The following is a 21676-nucleotide window of genomic DNA, read 5'->3' on the forward strand; positions in this document are numbered from 1 at the left end:
GTGTCAGAACCATTTGTACTTCACCCTCACAGCGCAGGAAATCAAATGCGAGACACATTAACATGACAGTGAATGCTTTTGCCTGTATTGCAGACCTGTTTCCACTTTTCCTCCTTAGTTTCAAATCTGGAGTACCCTTTCTCTCACAGTAAAGGTACTTCATTTGCCAGCAGAAAAGGATGAGATGGATAAGTGCACTAATGCACAAATAGCTTTTACTGACAGCCAAATTCATTCAGATTTATGCAAATATAGGTGGGCTTTGAAGTGGGTTTTGAAAGATGAAATGATTTTCTAGGATCAATGGAAAATGCTTTGCAGTAGGATGACTGCGTTATTCAGTTCATAATTATGTTTTGCAGTTCCTCCCAAGAAAGATACTACAAAAATACATGCGGAACAAAACTGTCTTAATTATTTGGTGTAATGAGCACATGGTGCAGATGGAGATAGGGGGAGATATTGCACTGGACAAATCGGTTTGTGATCACCTCTGGTTACACACAGGGATCCCGCTCCGGGCAACGGGGAGGGATTGAGAAGGATGTACAAAACTTCTTGCTCTATAAAAATGTGCAGTGGCTAGGAAGAGCATCACCGAGGAAGTGGATTGAATGAGGGCTGTGATGCAAAGTGGATGAACTGATTACAGACTAATGAAGGAGCCAGGCAGGGAAAGACAACCAGTTGGATGCTCTCTCAGCCTGGCAGCTAGTAACTTAAAGTCAGAAAAAGGAAGGGTTTCTTTATTTTTATCACATTAGTAGCTATGACCAGCCACCACAAACACCGAGCAAAGAGAGGTCACTGCCCGAAAAGGTTTACAATCCGAGTGTGAGACCAGAGACAAGAGTGGGACTAGACAGACAGAAGTGGGAGCCCAAGGAAACACCAAGTAATGAAGACCCTACCGCTGGCAGTGGTAGAAGTTTTGAGGGCAAATGCTGAAAAATCAACCATTTGCTGGCAACAATCCAGTTGAAATTACATTCCCTCTTCATAGTATCCAAGATCTCTTCTCCTCACATGCCCAAGCTTTATAAACTTCCCAGCAGGTAAAGAACCCTGTACATCCTGTATGAGATTTCCTAATCCTGTCAGCTACATTTGTCTCGGAGGTATGCTCTCTCCAAACACAGCATTCGTCACGCTGAAGGTGATATTCTGCCATCTGGAATATAGGATGTCACAGTTTGCAAAAGTCTTAGACAAACCTTTATCGAAGGGAGAGCCAAGCTGGCAAAACATCCAGACTTGTGCAAAATGATGCACATCCTTCTTCAGAGGCAAAAGATGCTTTGGACCAACAGGGACGGAGTCCAGCCAAGTCCCTTAGTCGTGTGCAATGAGAGCAACAGGGATGTGTGGAAGTGCTGCTGTCTGGAGGACTAGCATTGACAGTTTTGACCCCACATGGTGTGTGATGGGGACAGGGTTTCTCTGGACACCAGTCATTTCCCCATGAGAGCAGCCCCAGGACTGAGTACAGGAACTGGGATGTGTCCCCATGTCCCTGCAGCTTCATTTATGAAATGGCTGCTATCAGAAATGTGGCAACCTGCCTCTCACATCAGCAGGAGAGATGGAGGAACGACATGCCATGTAATGTCCGTGCCCTCACTGACAGAAGTCAGCCAGCCAAGACAGACTCCCCAGTAATTTCCCTTCCAGCTAGGAGTGGCAAAGAATCCCATTTTCACAATTCACACTGTCCTATTGCACGGGAGAAAGTGTAATAACTGAAGCCTTACAGTTTGCATGCGATTAAAGAAGGAGCGTCAAGTAAGTCCTCTTTCATATCACACCCTGAACTCACCCCTTGCCTTCAATGGCATTTTTAAAAATGTGAATAAGACAAGCAGGATTTGGCCTAAATAAGAGAGGTCTGACTGCACTCTCCTCCTTCAAAGCTGTACCATTGCACAGAAAGCTGGTGCAACGTTTTGGAAGATCACACGGAAATCCCTTGTTCAGGGGTATTTCCATGATCAAAAGTTACTAAAGCAGGTATATAATCTATAACTCCTATATAATTATATAATATAACATATATATAGTTATATTATTATTATATAACTCATTATAGTATAGTATATGTATATTCGTATATATGCATATGTGTACACACGTGCACATGCACACACACACACATGTATGTATATGTGTGTGTGTATCTATATGTATTTATATATATATATATATGTGTGTGTGTGTATAATGTTCTTCATGATTTGTCCTTGACAAAGCTATTCCAGGATAATGAAGATAGAGCCAGAATTTACCTTTCTCAAGCTCTCACCTGTCAAATTTCTTCCTGGTAGCTCATCCTCCCAGCGAGATGCCTAACAGTAGCCAGGTCTATCAAAGAGTCACTGGGAAAGGTCTCGGTTCAGTCCAGTTGTACCAGGACACGGCAAGACAAACCAGCTGAGAACAGCTGGAACTCGCAAACTGAGCAAAACTCCAGACATCAGTTATAAAGTTCATAGCCCCATCGAGACTGTTTCAGTTTTAATTACTGCCTTAATCAAAGTTTATTAGCATTAACCAAAGACCCTGGTGGTTTTAAAATTCAAACTATTTGTCAACTACTAATTATTTTAAGCAGGCATGGTGCTAATACCAGCTGTATTAATAGGACTTTTAATCATAGGCAAACCAATTCAAGTAGCTTCACAATGCTTGATCCTGGATCCAGATCAACAGATATATCAGCCAGGGCATGCTGCCATTCAGTCTCACCTGTTTTTCATTGTATTGCTTGGCACAGACTTCAGGGGAGTGATTTTTTTGCATGATCACAGTGTGCGTGAGATGAGAACCGTTTGGTTATCAACAGGCCAATTCCTCCTCCCTCCCCACTTTCTTAATTAACTTTCCTCTGGGTCTCTCCCTGCAATTAAATTCCTTTTCAGCACCTCTGGGTCACATTTGATGCTGAAGAGGCCACACACTAGCTTATTCTGCCAGCATGGGTGAACTAAAGATAAATTAGAGAGATCCCAGGCTCTAGACCCTCAGCCCTTGTCTGAGCAGGGTACTGCCCATGCACTGATCCTTGCTCCCCTGCACCACAGTCTCTCTTCAGGCTTCAGAAGAATGGACTGACTTACACCTCTGGAGGCTATGCTCAGGCTGCCGACAGAGTCTGTCACGTTCCTGTTTTATATCCCCTCAGGTTTTCTTTGCATGCACGGGAGCTAGAAAGACCTTGTTTAAGGAATCCCGAGGGTCCCATCTCATCATGAGACTCCCCGGACCGAGGAATGGGCTTTTGTGCTGTTCGTCCCTTAATCTGGTCCTGAAGTCGACAAGCGAATGAAATCAGTGATGCAATTTGTCATTAGGCCGAGGCCGTGGTGTTACTCTCTGCTCGGTGTAAAGGGATGGCCCATGCCAGTGGCAAATGACTCCCTACCCCCCTGTAACCACTAAACCCATTTAGCTGCTCTTTTCTGCTCCAGAAAGCAGAGGGGACCCAGAGAAATCAACACCCATTTCAGATTTCACCGCTTCCTAGCCCGACGCAGGCCACGGTCAATCTTGCATCCACTCGCACATGTGGTTTTTTGTGCACAACCATGACGCTTTTGCTTTGCAACAGTGCGTACGCTGGCGAAAGTCTTCTTATACTCGCAGGGTCCTGTTAAAATATTCTAATGGGTGTGTAGGCAAAATCCCATCAGCTCCGGGATTTGAAATGACTCAATATTACCAGATGAGTCGAGAGAGAAAAGTTTAGGGATAATTGACTGTCACCGGGGTTTGATCGTTTAGACTTGCTCTGTGAAAAAAAATATTCCGGCATAATAGAAGCTCATTCATTACAATGAATACACTCAGCAAGTACTGACGAACTGAGCCATAACAGGGCAATATTAAAGAAGGAAGGATCCTTGCATTATGGCCCTAGGGAACATCTCTTCTGATTTATTTACACAAAGATACCCCATTAAGATGTGCAACTAGTGTGCGGTGTTCTCCTGAAGCCTGGCATGGCTGCCCCTTCTCAACCAATCCCGGTTTACAAAGCCCGTGCATTAAAAATGTGAGTCATTTGTACGGAGAGCCACAGTCATGCCTAACAGCACAGGAGGCAGGAGGGTTTTCTTCTCAGTTTTGACAAGGAGATCATTAGCGACCATCAGCAAAGCAGAATCAGTCTGAAGTGCGAGCAGCACAAAAACCAGGCTAATTCTTTTTTTGACAAGTGGGTACTATCTGATATGCCTCTGGTTTTCTCTACATGCAGAGAAAAAAAAAGAAAGAAAGAAAGAAAAAGGTGCAAAATAGTCTTACAACTCTATTGGCCGCAGGATCTGGATTTAAGAATAGATTATTTAAATGCCAAGTGCATTAAACATCAGAAGAACATTTGTTAAATTATTTAGAAGACAGGCAACTAGCAAAGTTGGACTAGAAAATTAAATATATCGTGAAGGGTGATGGGCAGCAGCCCCTTGGCAAAATACTGGCAGTTTCTGAAAAGGAAAAGCCAAGTGCATTGGTGAATTATTTAAAGAACAAGTCCAGCTTGTCATTTGAAGTTGGAGAAGTATTTCCTCTTCACTAGAATGTGGCTGTTAAAAATATATATATATGCAGCAGCAAAGACCTGTATGTTCAAATGGAAAACGAGGGGAAATGTTTAGGTTTCAGTCGACCCAAAATAATGTGCTAAAAGTAAGAAGACCATTTCCCAGCAAGACTTGGGAAGGGAAGTCAGAGCTGGCAGCAATATCTAATGGTTTTCAAACTCATTCAAAAACAAAGAAGGGTCCATTTAATTAATAAATTGTCACGTGGCTCAAACAGTATCCCCATTTATGATCAATAATAAAAAGAATACCGTAACGTGACCTAAATATCTTATCACAGTACACCAACATCATTTATTAGTATGAAAATACTTCAGGCCTCAAGGTTGTAACCACGTGTAGCAATGAAGTTAAATGACCTCCTGAGACTCAAGCCCAGAAATGATATGCTTTTCAGTTCCTTAACTGCTTTGCACATGCCTTTATGTGCATGAGCTATATTGAGGTTGTTCTGCTTGAGTTGTTGTGTCATATGGACAAGTGATTTCTCTATGAAGCGAGATTTATCAATGGGAAGGTTAGCAGAAAGCTTTCTTCATTGATCCATGATGGGTCCTTTCTCTCTGCTCTGGATGCGATTAACTCCAGCAGCAAGTGTGATTAACTTATCTTGGCTGGGTCATTAGTCATTCCATGTTGGCATCCTTGCTGTGAGATATTACAGCCTTAAAAATGCTACGTGTTGAGTCTGCTTAAATGGTACCCAAATGAACTGGTCCCTCTGCCGTCGGTTGAGTTGGGGTACAAAATAAGAAACAGCAACCAGGAAAGCAGTGTTGTAGTGCAACAAAACAAATCCTTCTAATAAAAATGCAGTTGAACATCATGTCTCTCCAATCCATCAAAACAAAACCTGACCCCAAAGCAATAAACGTGTGTTGGACAGACCGGAGGGAAAGACTGACTGGGTGGAGTATTTGCAAGTTGTCTGTGCTAAATTTCAGCTCCTGTTGGCTTAATTTCAGTTCTGATAGAAGAAAGGTTAGGCCCTAGATCCTTGTGGCCCTTAATGGAGACAGCATTTACATATATGTCTGCTGGTAGTGCCAGTAGCGTTCAATAATTGGCACTTATATGGGCCCCTCAAAGCACTTTACAAAGCAGGGTCCATGTGCTGCATGCCCAATTTACAGATGGAAATACTAAGGTACAGCGAGCTAAGGTGACTCATTCAAAGGCGAAGTACTACCAGGCAGTAGCAAAGCTGGACAGGAGGGCAGTCCAGTCCACCTAACATTCAGTCCAGTGACCAATTCACTAGGCCCTAGGCGTGGTGGTTTTTTCATCATCCTTTTATCCAAGGGAGCTATGGGGGAACCAGAGGCAGAGCTCCTCCCAAGCGTAAGCAATTGCACACCAGTGGGCATTTAGGTAAATGTCCATGACTCTCCGGCATCTGCAGTCCACAGAGAATGGCGACACTTATAGAGTGGATCATGTTTTCTAAGTGGTGACTGCTGTATATTTTAGAGCACCTAACCAAGGGGGAACGTTGCATGATGCCGTCGTGAGCCATGCAGCAGCAAGTATTCTTATTTAACTTAAATAAAACCTAACTCAAACATCAATCAACTAAAAGAGAGGCTAAGATATCTTAATGTAAGCTACCAGGCAGAGTGGATCTACTGTGCACCTTTGAACAGTCTCATAAAAACCCAATTACTGCAGGTATTTTCAGTGCAACCAACAAATCCTCCAAAATAAAGTTCAGAGAGGAGCTTCATTGCGAATGCAGATGATCATTTTGGATGCAGCTGGAAACATGTGAATTCAGCTGGAAAAATGTTAATAATCTGTCAGTGCCCGAGGCTCTTCCTGAGCAGCATGAGTTTGGCAAGTGGACTTCCCAAGAATTCATGATTTATGAGCTTTGTGAATCTTTTCAGGATGTTGATTCTGAGACCAGGCTCTTTGTCCACGAGCGCTGCGCCATTGACTTCTGTGGGACTAGCCCTGGTTCAAGCGAGTTCCAGCTCTGTCGGTTTTGTCCGAAGAGTTGTCTTTTTGCTTTTGCTCGCTCTTCTCTGCTTTCTCCCAACAAACCGGATTAAAATCAGTTTGCTTGGTCCACCTGTGAGAAGATCCAGAATCCTCTTTGGAGCCTGCCATGCCATTCCTGCATTGCTCGCGTGGGCATGCTAAATGTCGCACTTGTTGCATCCAAATTAAAGTTTGGTTTTGATTAGCTATGATGTACGGGCTTTGCTTGGTTACAAGGTGGTGGTCGTGGTGGTGTTTGTATCCACAATATGAGAGAAGCAAGATATAGTTGGCAGCAGCAGGGATCTTGCTATTGGTCTTTATTACTGTATCATGGCAAACCCACTCTTGTAAAGGTATCACTGTGCCTAAGAAGTGGCTACTAGCACTTGGGCAGGCTATTTTAAATCTAGGTCGATTATCTCTACACCGCACCGCAGCCACAACACAACGCAATCATACTAAGTCCTGTATATTGTGCCAGTACATGTACCTTTTTGTTTTAAAAAAATGGAAAAATGAGACAATTGCCAAAATATTCATCCAGGCTCCTCTTCGTTGCCTTGGTTTAAATCAGCAAAGACAATGGAGTTATTTTATGGGAGGTGATGAGATGCAGCACAGTCATGTGCGGCGTTCCCTTCTCAGCTCTCCAAGACAAAACCGCAAGGCTGTACTTAATGCGGGGAGGAGAGCAACAAGATTTTTTTTTTTGCTTTAATTTTTTTCACCCTAGGGAGATAGACATTTATCGCCTGATCCTCTTCTCACTTAATCAGTTTTACACCAGCGCCACTCTACCGAATTCAATGGCTTTAATTTCTTACAATTTGTGCTGCTTTAAGCAAGAAGAGAATCAGGCCCTTATTGATTTTCTTAGGATGGTTTTGGTGGTTTGCTGTATTACGGTGTGACGGATGGTAAAATAAGATAAAAGCACTTTGTAAAAGAAGGGCATGTTACTGCCCCCCCTCCTTGCCTCCTTCAGTTATGTCGTGTGACTCTACCGTACATCTCCCATGGCCGAGGCGTAGCTGTGTGCTAATTTCAAAGGTTACATCTGTAATTCATAGCCAACTCTAGCGTTTTGACATCAGATAGCAATACATGTGAACAGTGTTTCACAGCATTGTAACCTTTATTTTAAATGTCTCAAGTTGATATTTAACACTCCGTTGAAAAGGTCTCACGTGGATGGAATTAAGTTGCTCCTGAATCTTTTTGATCTATGCTTATGACTGCCACAGCTAAATAGCTGGAGTAGTTATTCTGGACCACGTGGATTACTAGAGAAATACAACCCTTCACATCTAGGTTGCAAAACCTACTCAGGATTATATTTAGTCGTACAGTCTGGGGTACGTAGAATATACTAAGACCCGTAAGGGTTTATGCTTGTATCTCAAAGTGCTTTTAGAGGGTAGGACGGCATCCCCACCACTTAACAGGTAAGAAACCTGAGTCACAAGACAGCTGGATGATTTCCCATTGGTCCCACAGTGATTTAGTAGTAGGGTTCTGCCCACAACTGGGGACACGGCACCTGATATTTCAAATTGTCGCCCAGATAATCACTGACACAAATGAGTCTCATCAGCAGGTTCCTACACAATGTTCCTGTAGCATGGAAAACGCAGGATCGTTTTACTTTGGCCATAAAATCCTTTCTTTCTGTATTGTGGGTAATTTTTCTGCATAGTGCTGCTTTCCAAAGGAGGAGATGATCCAAGCACGCCACGTGCTGAACCTGCTGTATAGCAGCACCCGTGGTTCCACGGCTGAATCAAGATTCAGAAGTCTGCTTCAGACAAGGATCCGCTAGAAATAATGTGAGGCACCTAGACTCCACAGAGTTAAAACTAGAGGTTTGCCCGAATAAAAAGCCTAAACCCAGGGACTCTATTAAACTTTCTGAGTCACTGTGCAAACTTCGTGACTTGGGTCCGTCTCCGCTTGTAGGATATAAGGCCCATCCAGCTACTCTATCACAACTCCCCAGTTTGGCACTAAGGAATGACATGTCCCAGATAAGCGCAAAATATATGGTCTGGAAATCTGGAAAGATATGCAAAAAATGCAGTTTAATTAGAGGCTCATTCATTTTCTGGAAATAACTACATGCCCTCTGGATTTTTTCATCAGATAAATTCTGTGCACGTCGAACATGAATTATTGCAGATTTTTTTTTGGCTTTCCAGTGCAATCTGTTTCTCCTTGTACTGACGCTTGTGAGCCTTTGATGGCCAAAGTATGAAATATGGCAGTGTACGTTGTGTCTCGTTAAAGGGTGACATTCAATACCAGTGGTCCAAAAATATAATTCTGGCCAATAAGTGAGATAGCTAGACATGTTATAAAGTGTTTTTAGTCACTTTATCAAGGTTTTCAGCAGTCGCTTCTCAGCCTCTTGAAGGCTCAGATCAAGTGTTGATCTAGCAGAAAGCAGTCAGGACTCATGGTAGAGGTGATATCTTTTCTTAGATGGCTACAACCTGGATACCTGATGTAGAAGACGGCAATCGGGACTCGTAGTAGAGCTGATATCTTTTATTAGACCAACAAGATTTTTGCAAAAAAATGTCTTTAATTGCAAGCTTTTGGGCACAAACATCAGGTATCAGAGAAAAGATTGTAAAAGTCCTCTTGTGCAGAAATGAAAGTTCATATTTCCTAGGATTTCACAGAGGAGTCAATAGATGGAAAACTCCTTTGGGCAGGCAGCTCATAGCTGGTATGGTGCCTCTCACCTCCTGCGAGGATCTGTGCTGAACTTTCATTTCTACCCAGGAGAACTTTTACAGTCTTTTCTCCGATGCCTGATGAAGGGTGTTTGTGCCTGAAAGCTTGCAATTAAAGAATTTTTTTTTTTTTTTTTTGCAAAAATCTTGTTGGTCTAATAAAAGATATCATCTCTACAGCGAGTCCTGATTGCCTTTTCCTGTGGACCACCATGGCTACAACCTGGATACCTGATCTAGCAGAATGCACATGTACTAACAATGCTGTCTCCATTAGCAGGAGGAGAATAAATTACTTTTAATTTCCACTGGGAATTAGGCGAGGCAGATTGTGGGTAGATTATGAAGTATCTGATGTGTGGCTTAATTGGTTTGCTATCAGTTGTTTGAATTATTGGTAGCTTGTTGTATGGTATTCAGATCTTCCAAGAAGCCACCCCACCCAGCTGCTCCACTAAGAAACTCCTTGCCTCCCGTCCTCTCCAAGGACCATTTCCTAAGCTCCTTTCTTAACATGCAAGAGAATTCCTCTGCTAAGAAATCCTGATCAGCAGAAAAATCAAAAAGTTTCACAGCTATTTTCTCTCTCTCACATCTCGAGATGTTTTTCACCTCAAAGCTGAAGACCTCCTGCAGGGAGGTTTGATGTGAGGAAATGCAGGCGCAGAAAATCAAAGCCTGTCCAGGTGAGTTCCTAGCAGGTCAGCATCTCCCACGCAGCTCGGCATGTTCTTTCAATCAATACTTCTCACATTCGCAGGGAAAAAAGGAAGACTATCTGCTCGCCGCTCGTCTCCAAACTCTGCTGGAAAGGGCCCCTTCCCTTGGCTGTTCACACGTCTTGCCCCTATCTTATTTTCAGCCAGTTTACTTGGCAGACAGCTGTGCTCATCTGGAAGGCTTTGAGATCTCAAAATGAAGTGTTTTCATCTACCCTGTGACTGCCCTCTTTCATCATATGGGGCAGGACAAAATGATTTCTCCAGCTGCACTTGACCTTCGCCGTTTGATCGGCTCATAACCTCTTTGTGCCTGCCATGTTAAAGTTATCATAACTTGAGGCTATTCATCTGTCTCGGGCCATTTTTCCAGCTTGCTGTTTTCAACGCCCCAAATGTATGACTTTCCCTTGAGACAACTTGCTTCTATGATCATGGCTCCTGGCAGAGCTGGTCTGTGCTGTGGGAAACTGCAATGTGAAATGACGTGTCGTATCATACACCATGACCCTGATGTGCGTTGTGTAAGAAGAGGCATTTTTTTATGGGAGATGTGTTCCCAAAAATTCAATCTGGACCAAATGGCATCTTCTAATGGAAAGCTGTTTCCACTAAAATATTCCACTTAACAGTAGTTCTTGGCTTTTCTCACTGGTGTGCTTAGGCTGTCCAGATCCAGAAGACCCCAAATGGTTTCGATTGCAACTAAGCAGTACCCCTAGATGAACAAAATCTGCACAGAGCCGAAGCTCTGTTCTGAAGACTTCATTTAAAAACGCAGCTGGTTTTACGTGGTGTGCTGCCTTCGGCTGCCCTTTCTTAGTTTGTTCTGCTTTGTTTGTTTTAGGGAATTATAAAAAATTTAAAAAAGGACCAGTGGGATGGCTCGAGATCTGTCTAAAGCTCATAAAGAGATTTTGCAATTATTCCTTTACAGACAACTCGAGTGATTTGGTTGTTGCGTGCTTATCCAGCTTCCAGAAGTAGAAGCTGCCTTATCTCAATTAGATCATGATCTGTTTTTCCCCAGCCACCTCGATTTCCTGCAACACAATGATGCGTTCCTATTCAGCTGATCTTCTACACGCTTTGCTAATACTTTAAAAATAGCAACAGGGGATAAGTATCACGACAGCAAAGAAAAGGGACAGTATGAGGTGAAAGGCAATCTCTGCCGACTGTCGATTCCTCTTGCTTGGAAGATTGGCCATCTCCGTTGACCGATCCACTCGATGCACCTGTGGGAAAAGGTGCCTCGTATTTGAGGGACAACCTTCCATCTTCAGCTCCCTCTGTGCAAAAATGAAGTTTATTTCCTACCTTTGGGGACTTTTTACCATCTTGTAGCATCTAGACTTTTCCCAGAGCCTGATGAAGGGACTTTGATCCCGAAAGCTTGCAGGAAAGGACCATTTTCTTGCCATTTTCCAGTTGGTTAAATAAAAGGTATCATTTTGGAACCAAGAGTTCTAGTATTTTGTATGTCTTTGAGACTGTCATTTATGAAGTTTTGTTGCAGCAGGTTATTATAGGGGAAAAGCCATAGGAGTGAAAAATATGAGCGCTCCACAGTTGATCTGAAGATGTGATTTCTCGCAGGTAGATTCTGATCACGTATGAAAGAACTTAAGATAGTGAATGGCAAAATAAAAGTCCAGCTCATCATCCCTGGGTGTCATTACCCTTTGCCTTGACAGGGTAACTGAGTCAATTATCTTTCCTCCCTCCTGACATCTCTCCTGATTTTGACTAATGCTCAGTAAGGTTTCTCTTTTATTAGCAACTGCCAGCGTCTGAACATTACTCTTTTATTCTTCCTTACACCGAGCCTTTCTATTTCTTTGGCGCCCAGACTTCAGAAAGGGAACTCGTGCGTGGTGAGATGAGTGAGATCAATGGCCAGCTATCATGATGGATAAACTTTCTATTTAAGAGTTGGTCCCGGCAGTGGCACGGAGACCGTGCTTGGAGATACGGCATTGCTTGGTTCGTTCTCAGCTTAGGGTGGACACCTATCACAAATTATTTTCCTTCTGATCGCTAGACACTGGGTAGACATGCTACAGGACTCCGGCAAAAGCAAATTTAGATTCTCACTTACTGAGCTGGCTTTTAACTTAAAGTTGGGCACATAAAACTCCCCGCTTCTGCTCTGTGTCTCGGTACAAAATGAGTTGGAGCGATGCCGACTCTTAGGCTCGCTCCCCTTTGAAATCCTAAAAGCTGAGCTCCCAGTTCATGGAAAGATAAGAAAGGGGTGCTGCCCGATGCAGAAAATTAATCCTCCCGTAGTAGCCCTACTTTTGCAGTGTGTTGCTCAGAAGCAAACCAGGGGCAAGAAGGAGTTATAATAAGCCTTTTCAAGACTTCTAATTTACAAAATCCATTTAAGCCTTCCCCAGAGCCACTAAGTTAAGCAGTGTTTCTGTCTTACCTATCACTCTCGCAAATGAACTGGAGCCTGTTATTTCAGCGGTAACCCTGGGAAACTGCATCCGCAGAAGGGTACGGGGGAAGCAAAATACTTCAGCATAAAGCTTAGCGGGGCCAGCTGTGTTCCTGCTGTGAATACAAAAGATCAAGAAACCAAAGCACAATATTAGGGGGAGAAGGAGGAAGGGGAAAAAAAACCCAACCCCACAACAGACGTGTGGCTCTTGTTTAATCACTCTGGGATTTTTCTAGCCCCGTGTAAGCATCGCTGCACTTGTATAGACTCCTGGTTGCATTGAAAGTAAGAAAATTCCCATCATGCTGATCTGTCCAGGCTCCTTTTGTTCAGCTAAACTCCCAAAAAGCCTGACTCTATTGAGCTGATGGTGCTGGGCCGATTCATATTTTTACCCAGAAATTTGGTTTAGTTTTTATATACTTGGGGGCCTGGGTTATTTTTTATAAGCATAAGACGCTCCAGCCCCGTGTTCATCCCATCCTCTGGCTCTTACAAACCACAGTGAAGGTGTTATATGGGGTTGCATTAGAATGTCAGAACAGTAGGGGTCTGTAAAGAAAATCAGGGTAAAAGGTAAAAGATAGACCTGATGAGTCGTTCTGTATGTGAGCTGCGGTACCGCTCAGCCGTTCCAGCTGGGGTTGGGGCTTGCACTGTGCACAGGAGGAGAAGCAGCCAGATTTTCAAAGGGGTGTAAGGGTGTAAGGATGCAGAGAGGTGTCTGCTAGGACTTTGGAAAGTGCCTAAACAAGTTAAGCCCTGAGCTCCCCTTGAAATCATAGCCCATGCTTGCAACGTAGAAAGCTTACATAAGGTGCCAGCAAACGCTCTGCCTTACTGGGAACATCATGTAGGAAACTGTTTCTAAAACGTTGGTGAGCCAGAGCAGGGATCACTGTCGCGTCTTTGAATCCATCCAGTATCCACCACTATCTGCCTCTTTACACATCGCTGTAGTTAAGAGGTTGCCATTTTTTCATGAGCAGACTAACCACAGCAGGCATGTGTCCTCCTGCTGAGGATTACTCATGCAATCTCCTGCACCATTTTCTAAAGAGGGTTTACCCCCCACAAATTTAGAGGAGGAACGATGCAATGACATCAGTCCCTCACAGGGCTACAAACGGCTCGGGTGTAAATCCAGAATAAATTAATTTAAATGGGTTTTTTTCTGAATGGAACTCAATGATGCTGCTGAGAGCAGGATTTGATCCCGTAAGGAGAGGGAAGACATGCTGCTAAATTAGGCCAGGAAGAGCTGAAATCTGTATAATTGGAAGACAGGGGTGGAGGCAGGTGAGGTAGATTAGGAGGGAAAGCAGTTGTAATCATCTGATGAAAAAGGCACCTGGAAGTGCTGAGAAAATGATTTTAAGCGGATAAAAACGTTTTGGCGTTGACTTTTTTTACCTTCATTTAACCAGGGTAGTGACAAAGTGCAGGGCAAATCAGTCTCCTGAATTTAACACGTCATTTATCGTTAACGGCCAATGTGCCCATTTTGGCAGTCAAATTTCCACCCGTGTCCCTATATGCACGACCACAGTTACGTCTTCTCCTTCTGCAATCCCTTACTCTCGAGGATATAATGGGTCTGAAGGTGGCTGATGAGGCCGATCCGGGATCGACAGACTCTGTTGCAACTTGGTCACTTGTTTCCACGTGGGGTGGTGGGTATGGCGTCTCGATTCAGTCCACAGCATGCTGTTTCTGCTACTCCCGTGCCATGCTGTTGTAGGTCACTGCCACCCCTCCTCTCTCTAGGCACAGTCACAGATATTACGGTCTAGATGTGTGAAAGTGTGAAATTCCTGGCACGGGAGAAACTGCGCACCAAAGAAGGCTGGAGGGTCACCTCACAGGGCTTGACCGCTGAGGGAGGGAAAGCCTTGTGTCTGCTCCAACTTGTGCCAGAAACCAGTTCAGACGCCAGCTGGTCCCAGTCTCAGAGGAGGCGTAGAGCTAAATCTAGTCTGTCTCCTCAGAGGTGTGTGTCTAGGTACTCACGATGGGCCTTCCTGCTTCCCAGTCCATTACAAATGTTATCCCCTGGGAGGTACAGAAGTACTATCTCCATTTTACAGATGGGGAGCTGAGGCAGCAGTAGTCTGAGCCTCAGCTCCATAGAGACTCCATAGTATCATAGAAAATGAGGTGGGAAGGGACCTCAGGAGGTCACATCTAGTCCAAGCCCTTGCTCAAAGCAGGACCAGCCCCAACTACATCATCCCAGCCAAGACTTAGTTGAGCCGGGTCTTAAAAACCTCCAAGGATGGAGAAGTCCACCACCTCTCTGGGTAACCTGTTCCAGTGTTTTGCTACCTTCCCAGTGAGAGAGTTTTCCCTAATATCTAACCTCAACTTCCCTTCCCTTGAAGGACCCCAGCTCCTAAATAAGTGCCTCACTCCAGTAAGACCTTAATATTTAAATATGCCTTTGGATCTGGGCCTGAGGAACAGCCCAACATACTCTTCCAACACATTGGAGATGTTCAAGAGGAGGTTGCACAAGCATTGGTTGGGGATGATCTAGGCAGAGCTGCACCCATGCTCTCCTATGGGTATGTCCTATGCTTCTGGGCTTTGCTGGTTGCTGCATGGCCCAGGTGGGGAATTCTTCCCTTCCTGCTGCTACGTGTGTCTGGGTTTGTTTGGTGTTGGTTGTACCCATGCTGGCCTAAGGACGTAGGCAGACAAGGTTCTTTGGGTAGAGGTGATATCTTTTATTAGTCCAAGTAAATAGCTGGAAAAATAGTTCTTTTCAAGTTTTCAGGCACAAACGTCCTTCTTCAGGTTGTTTTAAGCCATCCTCAGAGGCACTGGCCACAGCCAAGGCTGGGATTTTTGACTGGGGTATGCCAGTGCTCCTGCTGGGACTTACACCTGGAGGTCCCTGGCTACAGAGTCTTACCTTTCTGCTCTGTCCATATTTAGGGTCAAGATGGACTTTTACCCTGTGGTCAGGCTGCTTTGGACTGTGGAGGGTTTTGCCTTCTTATGTAGTAAGGGGCATGACCCTCTTCCTTGGATCTTTTAAGCATAGTTTTAACAAGTTTGCAGCAGCAGGACATAGGTAAAGCAGGGATACTAAGGCAGCCAATGTCAGATTAGGGTGTTATGTCTTGTGTTGCGTCAAGGTAGTTTTGCTAAGAGATAAGACACTGGATTCGTATGGGATGGTTTGGATAGGGATGAGTCTGCCTCAGGCACAATGTGACCCTTGGTCCAGCCCTGCTTCTCTACGATTCTGTGACCTGTGGCATAGGCAGTGCAATTAGCACCGGGTAGGGAGCAGAAAGCAGAGAGGGAGATCAGGCAGCATAAAGGGATTGGAGTGGCACTCAGGGAGGGGATCTAGCTTACCTTGTCTGCCAGAAAAAAGGTTGGCTGTCACTGATTTACACGGTCCCTGTGTGATTAGGCTGGGTAAGGCCAATTCACAGCTGGGGCTACATTTTTGGATGGAAGCTGATGACATCTGTAGTGCAGACAAGAGACTAAAGCATGCCCCTTTTATTCTTTGCAGTGGTTGCCCATCAGGAAAGAAGGAGGAGTGTATCCAGTGGGTACAGAAACAGGAATAGGAGTTAGGAATTCAGGGGTCTTAGCTCTGCCGTTAGGCGACTCTGTGAGTTTGGGCAAGTCATATTAGCTGCGTCACAATTTATTACCATTTCTGAGGTGTATTGTGAGGCTTGAAAAGTAGATCAGTGGGTGTCAGACAGTGGAAATGTATCAGCTTGCACCAAAGAGAGTCTAAGCCTTCAGGGTGGCAGACCATGATGAGATTTGGGGGGGAATCTAAAAAGTGGAGCATTTTTCATAAAAGAAAGAAAGTGAGATATCTTTCGTCTGAGAGAGACAGGAATTATTTGTAGAAAATGACCGCGTGCGCAGAGGGAGAACCATGCGCAGACAGGGCTAATGGCGTATATCTAGGAACTTCCTCAAGAAATTGTTCTTGGAGGAATTCTATCATTATTGCCGGCATTAGCTGAAACATACGTTCTCATGCTATATGTGGCTAGAGATGGGATCCAGCTGAGTGTTTTGTTACAGTGCATTAGACCCAGGAGCAAATGTTCTGTGTTGTTTAGAGGCTTTTGAACTAACAAAATAAAACCGGAGACCAACCATTATTTCTTCACCAAAAGTGAGCTTACAACTTTCTTACGTTTGTGAACCAAAAAATGTCGTATGTGACATTTAAATGTGCTGCTTTTCAATAATGTTATTACCAATATCATCAATATAACTTGGGCATATTGGTAGAGCAGTGATGATATCCTGCCTGACTCCAGAAGCATGAACGTGAGCCATACTCCAGACTTGTGCCAAAGGCTGCCTCCAGCGGACCTAGCTGTAAATGGGTACTTGGTCTTTCAGGTTGGGGAGATAAAGATAACCAAATACTAGCCACATCACTCCATTCTGCCATTAAGATCAGGCCTAACTATTGTGTAAAAGCCATTATGGTCTGTATTTCTACCCATTTATCCACTCGTGGCTTCTTTTGCATCCTTTGCCAGATTGAGGAAGGGAAAGAATGCTGCATCCGAATTAGATGATGACATATAACAAGTGAAAATAGCATCATATTAAACCATTTTATAATAATTAATCCTCCAGTGGCTTCATTTTGACTGATCTTTTTTAAGAACATTCAGATATGGTAGAGGCCTGAACATTTGGGGAAATGAATTTAGAATGACCTTTGTTACAGAATTGGCTTTCACAAGAGCAAAAGTCCCACTCATTTTTGCTCTCAGTAAAACTGTTTTAATGGTTTCAGTGGCATGATTTAACTATTGTAAATAGTTTGAAATTTTAAAGCTGCATTCATTCTCTGAGGCTGATGATCTGTGGTATTTCACACAGGACCGATCCATGCAGGAGCTCTGCAGATATTATACTCACTACTCAGGCATTGCTATTATGGTTTATGATGTTCACAGAACCACTTGGTTAAACAATTTCCTTTCAGTCACTGTAGCTCTTTTATTATTATAGATTTGGCTGAATTAAAATGGACAGGTAGAAAAATTGAGCTTTTTGAACAAAAGACCCAAGAGTCACAGGCATTAAACTAGGTAGTTCTCCTGGGCTGAGTCCAGGCAGTCAAAAAGCCCGAGGCTGAATCGATTCAATCTTCGCAGGTTAGTCTAAACTGCATAGGGTGAACCGATAACCAAGTGAACAGACATTCCCTTTTGATTCAGGAAATGCAGCCACATGTCTGCAGTGGCCCAGGCCAGAAACCCCCTCCGTGGTGGGGAGGGGGGGCACTAGAGCATGCCTCCCTGCTCCACTGGAGCAGACAGCTTGGGCCAAAGCTAGCTGGCCCACCCTTTGAGTGGGGATTGTGAGGGAGGTGCAAAGCATCCTGGGATGCTGGAGGATTGTGAGTTAACTTGAATCTGGAGGGGGATGTAGAACAGAAATTCAATAAACTGATTTAACCAAAATCAGTTAAGTCTGATACTACATCCATCCAGGTTTATCTTAAACTGGTGTCAGCCATTTGGAAGTGGTTTATGTGCACTGAACTTCTGTTGAGTTACAGATTTGAACCGGTTTCTGATTGCTTATACTGGTTTATGTGTAACTTCTGTCCCTAGTCATGCAGTTTGGCAGCTGATGTAGAGTTAACTATAAATCCTCACTACCTTCAACTATGACTTCTCCAGTCCCTACAAATGTGCAAGAAGATAAAGAATACAAAGACTCTATAAAGAGATGAAGAATGGAGCAGCAAACATAAGGCACCAGGCAAACCTGTTGAAATCAATGGAAAGATCACTATTTGACTTTGATGAACTTTGAATCAGGCCCATAACAGACGTGGTCGATAATATGCAGCAAACTTTCCTGTTGACAGCTACAGAAGAAGGACAAAGCTTTGCTAGTCTGACTTGTAGCGACACATAACTTTGAGCTGAAACTTTCCATTTTCTAGCGATTGCTTCTGTCAGTCTGTTCAAGGCTGATGAGCCACGGTGGAAGAGGATGATGTTGCAGACTGTCATCCCATTACTAGAGCCTTGCCACATGCCAAAATTGCGTGCCAAAGATGTAGATGCCTCGAATTTTCTTGAGATGGTTATTATTTAAATTCACTTCCCAATGAGTTTGTGCATTCAGGCTGTGTTGTCTACAAAGACTTCCTGTTTATATTTGATGCTAATTGTGCCTTCTACTTGATTCAATCACTGGTTAATTTGATTCTCCATCTGATTTTATCAAAACCTCAGTAACCAAATAACTTGTATTAAAACAATACAACTTCCACTTGCTAGTCCAATCAATTTTAATCCTTTGGGGCACAAGGTTTATTGGGTAATCTGATCACTGGCTAACAAAGAGCTGTCATTAAATTTGCAAGGAAAGGCTGCTATTCAGAATGAGATTTGAGAAAAAAATCCCAATGGAAGCCTAGGGAAAAAAAATAATAATCTGCTATTTAGAAATCATTGATAAAGAACTACCATGTATGATGAAAGCATTCTGTTTGGTCATGGGAAGAAAAAAGATCAATGGCTTATTTAAATCAAAACAGTTCTAGCAATGAGCTGCATTGACATAAGTAAAGGCACCATTGTTGGAAAAAGATTGATTGAGCCTCTTGCATCCAATTTTCAGCTCTCTGACTGAATTTATCTAGCTGTTGTTTAAGTTCCCCTCTGTGCAGTGAGCCTTGTTTTCTAAAAGCTGAACAGGCTGCCGAAGTGAATGGAAAAGTTCTCCATCCCATGCTGGTTATCCAATATCATGTCCAGAGGAGGGCCACTCGCATGGTCAGGGGACAGCAGGGCAGGCCCTACGAGGGGAGGCTATGGGACCTGAACCTGTTCAGCCTCCACAAGAGAAGGCTGAGAGGGGATCTGGTGGTCGCCTATAAACGTGCCAAGGGGGACCAGCAGGCAACGGGAGAGTCCCTGTTTCCCCAAGCACTACCGGGGGTAACAAGGCACAACGGCCATAAGTTGACCGAGTGTAGATTCAGGCTAGACATCAGGAGGCGCTACTTCACAGTTAGGGCGGCTAGGATCTGGAACCAACTTCCAAGGGAAGTGGTGCTTGCCCCTACCCTGGGGGTCTTCAAAAGGAGGCCAGACAGCCACCTAGCTGGGATCATTTGACCCCAGCATCCTTTCCTGCCCATGGCAAGGGGTCGGACTAGATGATCTGCTTAGGTCCCTTCTGACCCTACCAACTATGAAACTATGTGACATAAAATCTCACCGGTCAAAGATAGCATATATGAGTCTTGTCATTTCTACCCCCTCCAGGTCAACACTTTCATCTCCTTTGTGTTCCCGATGGTTGTCATTTCGGTGCTGAATACCATCATTGCCAACCAGCTCATCGTCATGTTCAAGCAGTCAACACAGGAAAACCAGGTCTGCACTATTGGAGGCCAGCAGACGATGCTCAGCATGTCCATGGAACCCAGCCGGGTGCAGGCCCTAAAGCACGGAGTGCGAGTCCTACGTACGTACCTACGGCTTCACATATGGGGAGAGTTAGGGATGTATGTGGGGGAGCAGCTGACACCTGCCATTGAGCTGGTCAAAACTGTCATTCCAAACATTTTGCAATTCAAATGGATTTCTTTTAAACCAGAATCAAACCCCCAAATTTTAAGCATTTAGTTTTCATCTTTTGTTATGGTAGTGGGTTGAGGATTACTTAGCTCAGTCCTTTATTTCCCTGGGCACTCTTGCCTCACAGGAAACACCATAAGCATAAATCCTCAAATCAGTGAACAAATATAAATGTGGTCCGCAACGGGTTAACTCATAGTTCATCCAGACCCTGAGAAGGTGACTCCAGCTCTCTGCTCCTTTCTTAGCCCCAAAGTCTCCTCTCGCTCTGGAGTTCATTCCCGGGTATGCTGCTGCTGCTCCCAGACCCCAAGAAAGTGCCCTGGCCCAGTGTTGCAGCCATCACCTGGCACCTCCAACTATCTATTCTTCTGTCCCCCCAGCTCCTTTCCCTGGTAGCCTTTTAACTTCCTTTGGGCCAGCCAGTTATTCATATCAGTTCTTCAGGCAGGCCTACAATTAGCTTTCACCACCCGGAGCTGGGCTGTAGCCCCTGCAGGCCTATAGACTGCTGCAGTCTGACGTGTACAACCTTCTACACGCCTCTGCAAGTCAGCAGCCCGCTACAGTTATTTTTTCATTTCCCCCCCCTATTTACAATCAAATGAATTGTGTCTCAGGTTTCAAGGGCTCTGCTCATCTTATAGATTTATATTTTCATTTTTGGTTTGCCACTCTGTATATTTTCCAAACTCTCACATTTTGAAAAATTGGAGACTAGCAAAAGGAAATGGAAACTCTCTAATTCCATTGTTCTGTAGCTATTGAAAGTTGGAGACATTTTGAATTGTTACACAGGGGGTGCATCTACACATGTGCTTTACTGTGGAGCTGACTATTTAGCTTTGCAGTAAAGCGTCACCGTCTACACGGGCACCTGTATTAGGGCACAGTAAATTAATTAATTCCGCTGTAGTTTAATACTTTCCAGGACAAATACTATCCTACAGCAGAGGAGTTACGTGCACTGAAACACATGCGTAGATTGTGACTGGGGCTGGCTGGGGCATGACGGTGCTACAGTGTGTGGGCTGCCTGCCAGCTAGCCCCGCACTGTAGCACCCTTATGTCCTAGTCAGCCCCTCTGTAGCATATTAAGCCGGGGAGGAGCAGCCCCAGGCTGGCACCTAGGACCTCCTACCAGCCAGGGCTGCTTTGCCCTGGCTCAGCATACTGCAGTCCCAGGTGCACATGTAAATGCTAAGCCCAGGAGAAATAAACTCCGGTGCAAACTGCACCAGAGTTTATTGCTATGAGCTAATTGCATATGTAGATGCACCCAGTAGCATAACAAAAAAGTGAAAAGGTATTAATCTCTAAATATGGCTTTCTAGGGCTGGCTAGCATGTGTTTTGCTGTATTCAGGGTAAGAAAAAATGAGAAAATGAAAATTCAGGATATTGAAAATGCACAAAAAATGCATGTTATACATTGCAAAAGGAAACAACTTCAGAGTGTGCTGCAAAATTGTTTTTTGACCAGCTCTAACCAGCACACAAGTGTGCTAGCTGGTAGTGGTTAAGTGTCATCATTATTTGGTAGGTAACAGAGGTTTTACAGTCACAGTATAAGGTCTTAAATTCAA

General features: G+C 44.1%; 1 protein-coding gene across 1 annotated transcript in view; it reads left to right on the plus strand.

Annotated features, from left to right (window-relative positions):
- The window catches only part of NTSR1 (neurotensin receptor 1), a gene marked incomplete at its 5' end in the record, with an annotated part of 92097 nt that overhangs the window by 52390 nt on the left and 18031 nt on the right, over positions 1 to 21676 (plus strand). The window contains one exon of the mRNA XM_025201722.1: positions 19777 to 19978. Coding sequence (XP_025057507.1) covers positions 19777 to 19978 — 202 coding nt within the window. The remainder of the gene's footprint in view (positions 1 to 19776; positions 19979 to 21676) is intronic.

The sequence above is a fragment of the Alligator sinensis genome, unplaced genomic scaffold, assembly GCF_000455745.1.
Source record: "Alligator sinensis unplaced genomic scaffold, ASM45574v1 scaffold752_1, whole genome shotgun sequence".
NCBI lineage: Eukaryota > Metazoa > Chordata > Crocodylia > Alligatoridae > Alligator > Alligator sinensis.